We start from the raw sequence: 14644 nt of genomic DNA on the forward strand, positions 1-14644 counted from the left end.
CTATGTTGAATAGTAATGGTGAAAGTGGGCACCCTTGTCTTGTTCCTGACTTTAGAGGAACTGCTTTCAGTTTTTCACCATTGAGGATAATGTTTGCTGTGGGTTTGTCATATATAGCTTTTATTATGTTGAGGTATGTTCCTTCTATTCCTGCTTTCTGGAGAGTTCTTATCATAAATGGATGTTGAATTTTGTCAAAGGCTTTCTCTGCATCTATTGAGATAATCATATGGTTTTTATTTTTCAGTTTGTTAATGTGGTGTATTACATTGATTGATTTGTGGATATTGAAGAATCCTTGCATCCCTGGGATAAAGCCCACTTGGTCATGGTGTATGATCTTTTTAATGTGTTGTTGGATTCTGATTGCTAGAATTTTGTTAAGGATTTTTGCATCTATGTTCATCAGTGATATTGGCCTGTAGTTTTCTTTTTTTGTGGGATCTTTGTCAGGTTTTGGTATTAGGGTGATGGTGGCCTCATAGAATGAGTTTGGAAGTTTACCTTCCTCTGCAATTTTCTGGAAGAGTTTGAGCAGGATAGGTGTTAGCTCTTCTCTAAATTTTTGGTAGAATTCAGCTGTGAAGCCATCTGGACCTGGGCTTTTGTTTGCTGGAAGATTTTTGATTACAGTTTCAATTTCCGTGCTTGTGATGGGTCTGTTAAGATTTTCTATTTCTTCCTGGTCCAGTTTTGGAAAGTTGTACTTTTCTAAGAATTTGTCCATTTCTTCCACGTTGTCCATTTTATTGGCATATAAATGTTGATAGTAGTCTCTTATGATCCTTTGTATTTCTGTGTTGTCTGTTGTGATCTCTCCATTTTCATTTCTAATTTTATTGATTTGATTTTTCTCCCTTTGTTTCTTGATGAGTCTGGCTAATGGTTTGTCAATTTTATTTATCCTTTCAAAGAACCAGCTTTTGGCTTTGTTGATTTTTGCTATGGTCTCTTTTGTTTCTTTTGCATTAATTTCTGCCCTAATTTTTAAGATTTCTTTCCTTCTACTAACCCTGGGGTTCTTCATTTCTTCCTTTTCTAGTTGCTTTAGGTGTAGGGTTAGGTTATTTATTTGACTTTTTTCTTGTTTCTTGAGGTATGCCTGTATTGCTATGAACTTTCCCCTTAGGACTGCTTTTAAAGTGTCCCACAGTTTTTGGGTTGTTGTGTTTTCATTTTCATTCGTTTCTATGCAAATTTTGATTTCTTTTTTGATTTCTTCTGTGATTTGTTGGTTATTCAGCAGCGTGTTGTTCAGCCTCCATATGTTGGAATTTTGGCCACAGCAATCAGAGCAGAAAAAGAAATAAAAGGAATCCAATAAAGGAATAAAATTGGAAAAGAAGAAGTAAAACTCTCACTATTTGCAGATGACATGATCCTCTACATAGAAAACCCTAAAGACTCCACCAGAAAATTACTAGAACTAATCAATGATTATAGTAAAGTTGCAGGATATAAAATCAACACACAGAAATCCCTTGCATTCCTATACACTAATAATGAGAAAACTGAAAGAGAAATTAAGGAAACAATTCCATTCACCATTGCAACGAAAAGAATAAAATACTTAGGAATATATCTACCTAAAGAAACTAAAGACCTATATATAGAAAACTATAAAACACTGGTGAAAGAAATCAAAGAGGACACTAATAGATGGAGAAATATACCATGTTCATGGATTGGAAGAATCAATATAGTGAAAATGAGTATACTACCCAAAGCAATTTATAGATTCAATGTAATCCCTATCAAGCTACCAACGGTATTCTTCACAGAGCTAGAACAAATAATTTCACAATTTGTATGGAAATACAAAAAACCTCGAATAGCCAAAGCGATCTTGAGAAAGAAGAATGGAACTGGAGGAATCAACTTACCTGACTTCAGGCTCTATTACAAAGCCACAGTTATCAAGACAGTATGGTACTGGCACAAAGACAGAAATATTGATCAATGGAACAAAATAGAAAGCCCAGAGATAAATCCACGCACATATGGACACCTTCTCTTTGACAAAGGAGGCAAGAATGTACAATGGATTAAAGACAATCTCTTTAACAAGTGGTGCTGGGAAATCTGGTCAACCACTTGTAAAAGAATGAAACTAGAACACTTTCTAACACCATACACAAAAATAAACTCAAAATGGATTAAAGATCTCAACGTAAGACCAGAAACTATAAAACTCCTAGAGGAGAACATAGGCAAAACACTCTCTGCCATACATCACAGCAGGATCCTCTATGACCCACCTCCCAGAATATTGGAAATAAAAGCAAAAATAAACAAATGGGACCTAATTAAATTTAAAAGCTTCTGCACAACAAAGGAAACTATTAGAAAGGTGAAAAGGCAGCCTTCAGAATGGGAGAAAATAATAGCAAATGAAGCAACTGACAAACAGCTAATCTCAAAAATATACAAGCAACTCCTACAGCTCAACTCCAGAAAAATAAATGACCCAATCAAAAAATGGGCCAAAGAACTAAATAGATATTTCTCCAAAGAAGACATACAGATGGCTAACAAACACATGAAAAGATGCTCAACATGACTCATTATCAGAGAAATGCAAATCAAAACCACTATGAGGTACCATTTCACACCAGTCAGAATGGCTGCCATCCATAAGTCTACAAGCAATAAATGCTGGAGAGGGTGTGGAGAAAAGGGAACTCTCTTACACTGTTGGTGGGAATGCAAACTAGTACAGCCACTATGGAGAACAATGTGGAGATTCCTTAAAAAACTGGAAATAGAACTGCCTTATGACCCATCAATCCCACTGCTGGGCATACACACTGAGGAAACCAGAAGGGAAAGAGACCCGTGTACCCCAATGTTCATCGCAGCACTGTTTATAATAGCCAGGACATGGAAGCAACCTAGATGCCCATCAGCAGATGAATGGATAAGAAAGCTGTGGTACATATACACAATGGAGTATTACTCAGCCATTAAAAAGAATACATTTGAATCAGTTCTAATGAGATGGATGAAACTGGAACCTATTATACAGAGTGAAGTAAGCCAGAAAGAAAAACACCAATATAGTATACTAACGCATATATATGGAATTTAGAAAGATGGTAACAATAACCCTGTGTACGAGACAGCAAAAGAGACACTGATGTATAGATCAGTCTTATGGACTCTGTGGGAGAGGGAGAGGGTGGGGAGATTTGGGAGAATGGCATTGAAACATGTATAATATGTATGAAACGAGTCGCCAGTCCAGGTTCGATGCACGATACTGGATGCTTGGGGCTGGTGCACTGGGATGACCCAGAGGGAGGGTATGGGGAGGGAGGAGGGAGGAGGGTTCAGGATGGGGAACACAGGTATACCTGTGGCGGATTCATTTCGATATTTGGCAAAACTAATACAATATTGTAAAGTTTAAAAATAAAATAAAATTAAAAAATAAATAAAACAAAGAAATTGTATTTCAGGAAACATAGGTTTGAATACCACCCTGCCATGGCTGCTGCATGCATCAGATATTCTTCTCTGTCCCAGGTGATCCTGTCCCCTAGCTCTTACTTGTTTGAGGGACTGTCTTCAGAAAGAATCACACAGTACCGAGGGAGCCAAGCAGTATTTGGATAGAGGTGGAAACCAGGGCTAGAGTCCCCAAGAGATGGATGGAGGGATTCGGAGAAACGCAGGGATCAGCTTGTAGAAGTCAGATGATATTTCCATCTCTCTTTAACACAGCTGCTACCCACTTAATCTTGACCTTTCTCAATCGTTATTATGAACACCTGACCAACTATTAGCCTGTCCCTTAACTGGATTACATCTTACCTCCTTCCTCCCACTTTCTGTTCTTCTGTCTTTTCTTCTTTTTCCTTACCCCCTTTTCTCTCTTTCCTGTCCTTCCTCTCTTATTCTTATTTCTTATTCTTTATTAAATGGCTTCCCTTGTGGCTTAGCTGGTAAAGAACCTGCCTGCAATGCGGGAGACCTGGGTTCAATCCCTGGGTTGGGAAGATCCCCTGGAGAAGGTAAAGGCTACCCACTCCAGTATTCTGGCCTGGAGAGTTCCATGGACTGTATAGTCCATGGGGTCCCAAAGAGTCAGACACAACTGAGCAGCTTTCACTTTCACTTAACTTTCAGCCTAATCTTATCACTGTTTAGAGTTAATTTGATATTCTAATATTTTTTTAACTGATTTTTTTTTTGCTAAAATTTTACTAATTTCTTTACAATTAAAAAAATTTTATTTTATATTGGAGTATTGTTGATTAACAATGTTGTGTTAGTTTCAGATATACAATAAAGTAATTCAGTTATGCATCATATACATGTATCTATTCTTTTTCAAATTCTTTTCCCACTTAGATTATTACAGAATATTGAGCAGAGTTCCTGGTGCTATAGCTGATTTTTATTTAATTTTTAAAAGCCTTGACTCAGATTTAAAGTGCACTACTGATTCTATTGACCAATGTCATTAAAAGTCCTGAACCCTTATCATTGTCCATTAGCCAGATGATATGAGAATGTTTGACATTATCTCTTAAAAACTTACATACTTTTCCAACCTATGTTTAAATCATGTACAAGTTAGCTATATAGCATTCTGTATAGTTACAACCATTTTATTTTGAACTAAAAATGAAAAATTAAAGACATTTTTTTCAAAAAAAAATCCTGATTTTTTTTTTTTTCATATGCTATATGATAGCTTTTACTACCAGGGATGATTTAGTATGCTTAAATTTTTTTATTTTATAATAATTCAGATATTAGAAAGGCAGTATAGAGTAGTCACTCTGGGTTTTTATGTAGGTTCTGGGGGTTTCCTGGAATCAAATCTTACTACCTTTGTGGCCTTGAACAGAAAGTTACTTCTTTCTCTGGGCCTCAGTTTCTCAAATGTAAATGGGAATAATAATCATTGAACAGGTTTATTTTGTTGATATGAGATTAAATAGAGTAACATGCATGTTGGGTAAAACAGTTCCTAATAACTAATAAATACTACATTTGCTATTAAAGTTAAATTACATTTAAATCAATGTAGCAAACATTGATTAAATACCTACCAGGTACCAGATTTTATCTTAAGGGATGGGATTAAGTCTGTTTATTGATCATCAGCTATTATCCAGGCCTAGAGACTCTAGTAATAAAATAAAGCCCTTATTCTCTTAGTGTATATAATACTATTAATGATCATTATTTATTAAAGTTTGAGGCTGACTTTATAAATGATTGACTTTTAATGTTTTTGTTTTTCTTTTAAATCTAGGATATTTTATATTATGAGCAGCTTAAGACAAATGTGATACAACATGACCTTTTGGTGGACAGTCTAATTTATAAAGTAAGTGAAGCTGTAAGTTTTTCCATTTCGTTACCATTAAGCAATTATCAAGAGTCTTCATGTAGGTACTGCACTATCTATGATACATATTAACCTTGAAAAATAATTTTAAGTGATCATTATACTTAGAATGATAAAGTTGACCTTCAAAATCTGAGGTTTCTATTCAGTGTTATCTTTCACTTTGCAACTGTCTTCACAATCCTTTCTTGACCCTCCCATATATTGATTAAGTGAATGATATTTCTTGTCCTTATAAATTACAATTTTCAACTCAAACTATACAGAAAATCTACTAAAAGAAAAAAAATCAGATTATGGATTTCTTCATCTTATTTATCTCGCAATTCTTTAGGGCCTGCTTGTTTATTTTATTATATTGAAGTCACAGCTTATTTTTCATTTCTTTTGATTTCTAGACATAGAGTTAAACACATCTCAAGTTTTATTTCCAGGCATCTGTTATTGAGAGTTGAGATGTAGATGCTAAAAGCATGGTATAGGGTTTGACTGATTCCGGATTCATAATTGGGTTGTTTAAAAGACTTGGATTTTAGATTTAGAACTTGTAAGATAGAGGAGAAAGGGCATATTATTCCAGACCTCAGAAACAGGGGAAAGAAGACCCAAAGATTTGTCTGGGTAGAACATAACAGAAGTTAATAATAACAGTGACTGCTAGCGTTTAATGATTGCTTTCTGTGTGTCATACAATGCTCCAGACTCTTTACATAGATTAACTGATCCTGACAGCTACCCCAGGGGAGTATTTGGGCTATAAATGATAATTCTTTTTTTTTTTCCTAAAAAAAAAAAGTTGCATTCTACAAGATCATGCATTAAAAATAATAGAGCTTATAGGAAAAATAGGGTTGGGGTAGCTTTTGCAACTTTATAGCCAAAGTGCTAACAGAAGCAATCATTGGGAGATGAACTGGACAGCCCAAGCAGGCTGCTCCTGCAGGAATTATTAAAAATGTACAAAAATAACAAAGGGTAAGTGCTAAAATAATTCAGTTGCACAGAGCCACTGGGGCTGCTGTTCAGGAGGGCACAAGAGGCAGTACAGCAGTTAAGAGATATGCAAGGCTGGGGGTGTGCCTCTCTGGAGACAGGGACCCCATGCAATCATTCATTTTCCATTCTCTTGAAATTTCCATTCTCTTGGAAACAGGCAAAGGGCTCATGCCTGCAGAAGGCTTTGCCCTTTCCTGCTGAAGGATATAATTCTACTTCTGCTGTTCTGACTTCTCTTTTTAAAGGAAAATTGCATTGAACCAACACAATTCTCATGTTGTACTGACATCATTTCCTTACTCACCAGCCACATATTGATACATGTATTATAGCAAAGTAGGAAGTATTAATACTATTACTTTACTGTCTTACAGATGAGGGAACTAAGGTAAACAAAGAGTAAAGAAATCCATTTAAATTCATATATTAAGTAGTAAAGCCAAGATTTGAATCTAGGTAATCTGATTTCATAACCCGTACCTTTAACCACTATGCTCTACAGGGAGGAGGATGAGGGGAATTAAGAGGATGCGGTCTTTTGATGAAAAGTCTTGACTCTTTTGAAAAACTCTTGAAGTTTTTACATAGATTTGGATCACAGGTACTGCTATTGACTTTGAGGTCAAATGACTGTACGCAGGAGATCATTTTAGCAACAGCCTAAGAGATCTTTTGGGCTTTAAGACTTTAATCTCTCTGTTCAAATGAGAGAAGACTCACAAGAGAAGTTCAAAAAATCCAAGAGTGCTAGCACGAGAGTTCCCTTTGCTGCCAACATGAATTTCAGTTAGAATCAGTAAAGCAAATCTGTCATGAGAAAGAGGTAAACAGCTTGTGTCTGAACAGCTGAATGTAAGTTTTGGTAGAATCAGTCCTGACGGTCCACAGCATGAGTGTTTACTTATGTTAGTTAAACTCTGCTGATCGTACTGGAGCAACTCCAAATATTATTAAAGTCAGCCCTTAAGGGAATAAGCATTAAAAAAATAATCATTTGAAGTTTCATTACAACTCCCTTTGGCAAAGATTCATTTTTAATTTAATAGAAAATAGAATTATTTTAGCGGTTAAAGAAATGAAGGAAACAAGGCAATGCTTAAGCACAGAACATCATCAAACCCTCCCTAAGCTAAAATATCTAATGATTCTCTCTGGATTGTATTTTTTTTTTTAATTTTATAATCAAAAATTAGTAAATGAAAATCAGAAAGGAAAATAACATTGAAAAACAAACAAAACCAAAACATAACATCGAGTCTATATAGGTCAAATTGGTAACATAATTACATAAGAAATAATTATTTCAAGATGTTTTGTAATACAATGTTCTGACTTTTACATTCTTACATTCTTAGTGGGATACATTCAATAGACAAAGAGAACTACAAATAAAACTTAAAACCTCATTGAATGATTTCACTGATAGAAACAGTACTATGATATTTTTAGCACATATATTTTCAGGAAAAGTAAATACATAAAAATACCAATTTCTTTTTTTTTTTTGTCTGATAAATTCTTTATTTTGCCTTTTTTTTTTTTCTTTTTTTTTTTTTTTAAATTTATTCCTTTATTTCTCATGTGTTCCCCATCCTGAACCCTCCTCCGTCCTCCCTCCCCATACCATCCCTCTGGGTCATCCCAGTGCACCAGCCCCAATCATCCAGCATTGTATTTTTTTCTCACAAACTTGTCTTGAATCCACACCATCTACAATTTTCTACTGCTTACTGTGATCTGACAGTTCATATCAGTGTTTCTCAACCTTTTCTTCATAAAAGAAAAAATTTTCTCTAAAATTTTGATTCCCCAGGAATGATGCCCCCTTAGAGGCAACATCATCCTCCTTGAGATCGCGTGATCTCTACTTATGCCCATGTTGTGACTTAGACTGACTCCTTTCTTTTCTCTTAATCTGTGTCTTTAAGTAATATTTCTTTGGGGCGTATAACCAGTATTTCTCATTCTCCAGTATTTCTACCATGTATGTTTTCTTGCTGGTGAGATTGAAGATAAACTTTGTCTCTTTTGCTAACAAGTGATGACTTGCAAATGAATAATTACAAAAACATCAAAGATTTTTGGTATTTTGATGGAATGGCATGAATGTGGGCCTGAACAGTGGAGGACCAGATTGAACAGTAATTTGAGGCCAGATTTTTACGGCTGCTTTTGGACGTTGTGATTGCAAATGCTTTTCTAATTTTAAGATACCTAAATATTAGATTCAAAGGAGATAAAATTGAAATAAATAATAAGAAATTACTCATGGAACCCAAATAAGTGTAAACAATTTGAAGTCAAGTAATGTGTCACAAATATCAGTCAAGTACCTTTATAAATTTATTTCTGATAAACCCAGTGATAAAATCTAATTGAGAAGTTTATAATCATATGTGAAGTAATAAAATCATTTCAGTATTATTTCTGTATGTTATATTTATGTCTTAGTACTATAAACGTACTCATTTAAGTTCTTTTCAGTGCCTTCTACTTTTAATTATAGGATGTGAAATTGACAGCAAGCAATGATGATTATTATTTTGTATTTGAAGATTATTTATATCAGGTAAGTTGAAAAATTAAAATATATAATGTTCTTGTTTTAAATTCTCTAACTCAGGCTACTTTATTTTTTTTTTTTTTAAACTTTACATAATTGTATTAGTTCCAAATTTGGGATCAGGTTAACTTTTGTTCTTAAAAGAGACTAGGTGGGAGGATAAGAACTTCATCTCTGTTCCACCCAGGAGAGGTATAGATCAGATACATAAATTGAGTGTCTATTTCATATTTCAGCTGTCCCAAGATGTTTAGAGAAAGCATTTTTACATGATACTTTTCTATTAAAGGTCTTGAGTAAATAATTAAGTGCTTTGAAATCAGCTTGAAGAGTTGTGATTACTCTTTGATCACATCATATGGTGATACTGTGGATGTTTGGGTTTACCTAGGTCTTTCTTATATCTGATAAAAGAGAAACAAAATAGAAACATCACAATTAGGAAATATGTGATTTATGTAGAATTGCTTAAATGATATTCTTTTTTTTAAAGATCATACACACATAGATAGATAAAAGATAGATAATATGCAATGGCACCCCACTCTAGTACTCTTGCCTGGAAAATCCCATGGATGGAGGAGCCTGGTAGGCTGCAGTCCATGAGGTCGCTAAGAGTCGGACACGACTGAGCGACTTCACTTTCACTTTTTACTTTCATGCATTGGAGAAGGAAATGGCAACCCACTCCAGTGTTATTGCCTAGAGAATCCCAGGGACAGAGGAGCCTGGTAGGAGGCTGTCTATGGGGTCGCACAGAGTCGGACACAACTGAAGCGACTTAGCAGCAGCAGCAGCAGCAGCAATATGTATCATGGAAAAAAAAAAATCTAGATTCCACATGGCAGTTTCTGCTTGACTAAATGTAAATCAGTCCCAGATGTCGAATTAGCAGGTCTCTGATGGTAATAGTGGTTGTAGTTGTGTATCTGTTTAAGAAAAGAGTTAAATAAGAATCTCTCTAGAAGGTTTGCTGCTGCTGCTACTGCTAAGTCGCTTCAGTCATGTCTGACTCTGTGCGACCTAATCGTATATTCCAAGAACTAAAGTCCAAAAGATTTTATAAAATTTATTTATAAAATTAAAATTTGAGATAACCTTGGAAAGAATTTTAAGGGAATTTCCATGATTTCAAATATGCCATTAATTTTTAAAATTAAAAAAAAGTTAAGACTTAAAATCCCATTCTTTAACATATTGTTATTAATTAAAACAGTATAAAAACATTAAATTTATTTATTTATGTAGCAAATATGTAGCCTGATACCTATTTTTTGGTACTCAGTCAAATTTTGAATGTACAATAAAGTTAAAGCTTCATTTATATAGTAATTTTTGTTTCTAAACTGAAATACTGAGTAGAAATGATTGCTTTTGGTATTGTAGCATAAAGAGGTCCACAGAACCATCCCTATTAGAAAAATCAAAACCAGTGAAAATTATTTAAAAAGCAAAAAAAACCCCCAAACATTTAAAGTATCTGGAAACTGTCTTAAGATTAGATGTCAAGTCAGCAAATAAAAACATTTATTCAGGAGAAGTGATTAAGTCTCAAATCAGTCTGTAGCACTTGAGCCATGATGCACTCTCTCCTTCCTCATAGCCCCAGATCATCATGATGGAAGCTTCAATTCAACTGAGTGTGGCTAGGAAGATGGGGTTCCTTTTTCGAATAATTTCTAGTCAAAGACTGCAGTATCTCTATAGAAGGCTCTGTGCTGTGCTTAGTCGCTCAGCCGTGTCTGATTCTCTGCAACCCCATGGACTATTCTGGCTTCTCTGTCCATAGGGATTCTCTAGGCAAGAATACTGGAGTGGGTTGCCATGCCCTCCTTCAGGGGAGCTTCCCAACCCAGAGATCGAAGCCAGGTCTGCTGCATTGCGGGTGGATTCTTTATCATCTGAGCCACCAGGGAAGCCCATAAAAGGTTCAGGAAACCGGTATTTCTCATTCTCCTCAGCTCTGTGTTGTAGATGCAAAATTTCAGAAGTCGGGGGCTTCCTGCCTCCACTCAGAGGGTAACCCTCTGTCAAGAGCAGGTTTGAGTAACCTCTATGACTTGTTTTCTGTAGTGGCTGTACCAACTTGCATTCCTACCAGCAGTACACTAGGGTTCATTTTTCTCTGTACCCTCACCAACACTTGTCTTTTTTTTTTTTTTTTTTTATGGTAGCCATTTTAACAGGTATGAGGTGATAACATTCTGGGTTTGATTTGCATTTCTGTGGTGATTAGTAATGTTGCATACCTTTTCATGTACCTGTTGGCCATTTGTATGTCTTGTTTGGAAAACTTCTGTTAATTTCCTTTGCCCACTTTTTAATTGGGTTGTTTGTTTTTTGCTATTGAATTGTAGAATTCTTAATAAATTTTGGATATTAGCCTCATATCAGACATAAAATTTGCAAATATTTTCTCCCTTCCTGTAGGTTGCCTTTTCATTCTGTTTTTAGTTTCTTTTGCTTTATAATGGTTTTTAGTTTGATATAGTTTCACTTATTTATTTTTGCTTTTTAGCTTGTGTTTTACTATCATAAAAGGAAATTACCATGAAGACCTAAGTCAAGGAGCTTTTTTTCTATGATTTCGTCTAGGAATTTAGGTCTTATGTTTAAAGTATTAAGTCCATTTCAAGTTCATTTTTGTGAGTGGTATAAGGTACAAGTCTAATTTCGTTCTTCTGCATGTGGTTATCCGGTTTTCCCAACCCTATTTATTGAAGATACTATCTTTTCTCCACTGAGTATTCTTGGCTCCTTGTTAAATATTAGTTAACTGTGTATGTGTGGTTTATTTCTGGGCTCTCAATTCTGTTCCATTGGTTCCTATGTCTACTTTTATGCCAGTGCTTTACTGCTTTGATCACTATAACTTTGTAGCATAGCTTGAAATCAGGAAGTATGATGCTTTGTTATTCTTTCTTGAGATTGCTTTGTCTACTCAGTTTCTTTTGTGGCTCTATACAAATTTTAGGATCGTTTTTCTATTTCTGTGAAAAATGCCCATTGCAATTTTAATAGGAATTGCATTGAATCTGTAGATGGCTTTGGGTAGTATGGCATTTTAACAGTGCAACTTCTTGTCAATGAACATAGGATATTGTTCCATTTGTGTCTTCTTCTGCTTCTTTCATCAAAGTCTTGTAGTTTTAAGTGTACAGATCTTTCACCTCCTTGGTTAAATTTCTTCGTATTTTATTGGTCTTTTTTATGTTATAGTGAATGAAATTATTTCTTTTTCAGCTTTTTTGTTCTTAGTGTATAGAAACACAACTGTTTTCTGTATATTGATTTTGTATCCTGCAGTTTTACTGAATTCATTGATTAATTCTAGCAGATTTTGGATGGAGCCTTTAGGATTTTCTATATATAAGATCATATCATCTGTAAGTAGAGATTATTTCTTTCTTTCCTACTTGAAAGTGAAAGTTGCTCAGTCATGTGCAACTCTTTGCAAGCCCATGCACTATACAGTCCTTGGAATTCTCCAGGCCAAAATACTGGAGTGGGTAGCTGTTCCCTTCTCCAGGGGATCTTCCCAACCCAGGTATTGAACCCAGGTCTCCACATTGCAAGCAGATTCTTTACCAACTGAGCCACCACGGATACCCATCCCTAACTGGATGCCTTTTTTTTTCTTTTTCTTGCCTGACTGGTCAAAGTGGTCTTGTAAAAACACCAATCAGTTCATGTTACTTGTGAGATCAAATCCCAAACACGAAAATCCTTCACAAGGCCTGATGACCTTGGGTGTGCTGGTTCACATCTCTAGCCTCACGGTTCACCTCTGCACTAACACTGTGGCACTACGCATTCCAGCCACTCTGGTCTTTTACTCCTCATGTTCGTTATGCTTTTTTCTACCTCAGGGTCATCAGACCTGCAGTTCCTTTGATGTAAAAGACTGTTGTCCTCCCCTCTTCCTCTACTAAATTCCTATTTTTCCTTCAGCTTTCAACTAGAATATCACTTATTCACAAATACCTTTCCTGACCTACTGGGCTTCTCAGCAGGACATATACATAGGGTCATGGCCTTGTGTTCTGTGTGATTACACATTTATTGTCATTGTAGAGGGCTGTAGATTTTCTTTAGTTAAGAGTTTAGTTCTAGATGTGAAGGATCTTTTTATCAACTGACTTCTAAATGAAACAAATTAGTTAATGTTGCACAATACTAAAAATATGAAACAAATGAAAATTTTTGACCCTCCCTCTGATAGCTATTTAGATCCTGAACATGAAACTATTATGACACTGAACATGAGTACATAAATTATAATATCAGCCAAAGGCCAATAATCATATAGTTTGTAGTGTGTTCACTCTTCTACTTCAGTGTGTGGGTAGAGCAAGTGGAAATGTCACAATTTCTGCCCCTTTGGTGGCTGGAGAGAAGAGGATTGTCAATTTAAATTCACAGCTACAAAGTCTTTTTGGTGGTGGTGAAAAGGACTTGCCAGACAAAAAACCTACCTCATTTGATGAACAGGGTCTATAAGGATAACATTTTAAATTAGAGTCGTTACAGTTTCTCCACATAGTGCCAGAATTACCCTTGAAGACATATTCATCTTTGTGTACCACATAAACTTGGGAAACTTATAAGTGACAGAGTCTGAAAAACGTAACTATTTATAAACAATGGATGCATTCTCTGAGAAAAAGCAGAATGGTCATCAGTAAGTATTTATTGACCCTTTTATATAATGATACCACCTTTGATGGGCTTACATTCTAGTTAAAGAGGCAAAAATGTTTTGAAATTGTTTTAAAGTATGTGTGTAAAGCATTAGGTATTAATCAATATTATAGATAGTACTATAGGAGTATACTTTAACCTTTATTTTCCATTTTTATCAATATTTTAGTCCAAATTATATTATTTTTAGATTTCCTATAGTATTTTCAGTCATAGATCTTATATGGTACCCCACTCCAGTACTCTTGCCTGGAAAATCCCATGGATGGCGGAGCCTGGTAGGCTGCAGTCCATGGGGTCGCTAAGAGTCGGACACGACTGAGTGACTTCACTTTCACTTTTCTCTTTCATGCATTGGAGAAGGAAATGGCGGCCCATTCCAGTGTTCTTGCCTAGAGAATCCCAGGGACGGGGAAGCCTGGTGGGCTTCTGTCTATGGGGTCGCACAGAGTCGGACATGACTGGAGCAACTTAGCAGCAGCAGCAGCGATGTGGATCTTTGTCCTTACAACATAAATAAATGGATAATTGTAACACCTAAGTTCTGTCTTTGGGAATTTTGCAGAACAAAATTTTCCTCATATGGATAGTTACCAAGAAAATACTTTTCGTGATCATACTTGATCATAATTAATTTTATAATTAATTTGACTTGTCATAGAGAAGTTCATTTTAAGTAATAAAAGTATATGTAATTTTTTGCATTGAAAACAATATTATCAGGAATTGAGTTGTGATTTTTTTCTGAAAAAAAATTTCTATCCCTATACATGTATGCACATGCCCTCAAATGTGTGTGTATGTACGACATAAGAAAGAAGAAAGCCTTTTCTTATTGCTAATTATGGCTTTCCTTTGGCAGAGCTGCCTAGCAACATAACTACTCAATGGGAAAATTGTTGATGTTAATGGAATGAACTTAATTTTCTAGCACGCTCTGTGTCATAACCCATGTATTGGATTTTGTGACTAGACTAAAAAATTTGACAGCATGTGGCATTGCTGTGTCCATATATAGATGA

General features: G+C 35.3%; 1 protein-coding gene across 5 annotated transcripts in view; it reads left to right on the top strand.

Moving 5' to 3' along the window:
• TBC1D19 (TBC1 domain family member 19) overlaps positions 1–14644 on the top strand; it is a 156936-nt gene that overhangs the window by 81032 nt on the left and 61260 nt on the right. For all 5 annotated transcript variants that reach the window (XM_019962555.2, XM_070791250.1, XM_070791252.1 and 2 more), the window contains 2 exons: positions 5267–5341; positions 8865–8927. In XM_019962555.2, coding sequence (XP_019818114.2) covers positions 5267–5341; positions 8865–8927 — 138 coding nt within the window. The remainder of the gene's footprint in view (positions 1–5266; positions 5342–8864; positions 8928–14644) is intronic.

The sequence above is a fragment of the Bos indicus genome, chromosome 6 (genome assembly GCF_029378745.1).
Source record: "Bos indicus isolate NIAB-ARS_2022 breed Sahiwal x Tharparkar chromosome 6, NIAB-ARS_B.indTharparkar_mat_pri_1.0, whole genome shotgun sequence".
Taxonomy (NCBI): Eukaryota; Metazoa; Chordata; class Mammalia; order Artiodactyla; family Bovidae; genus Bos; species Bos indicus.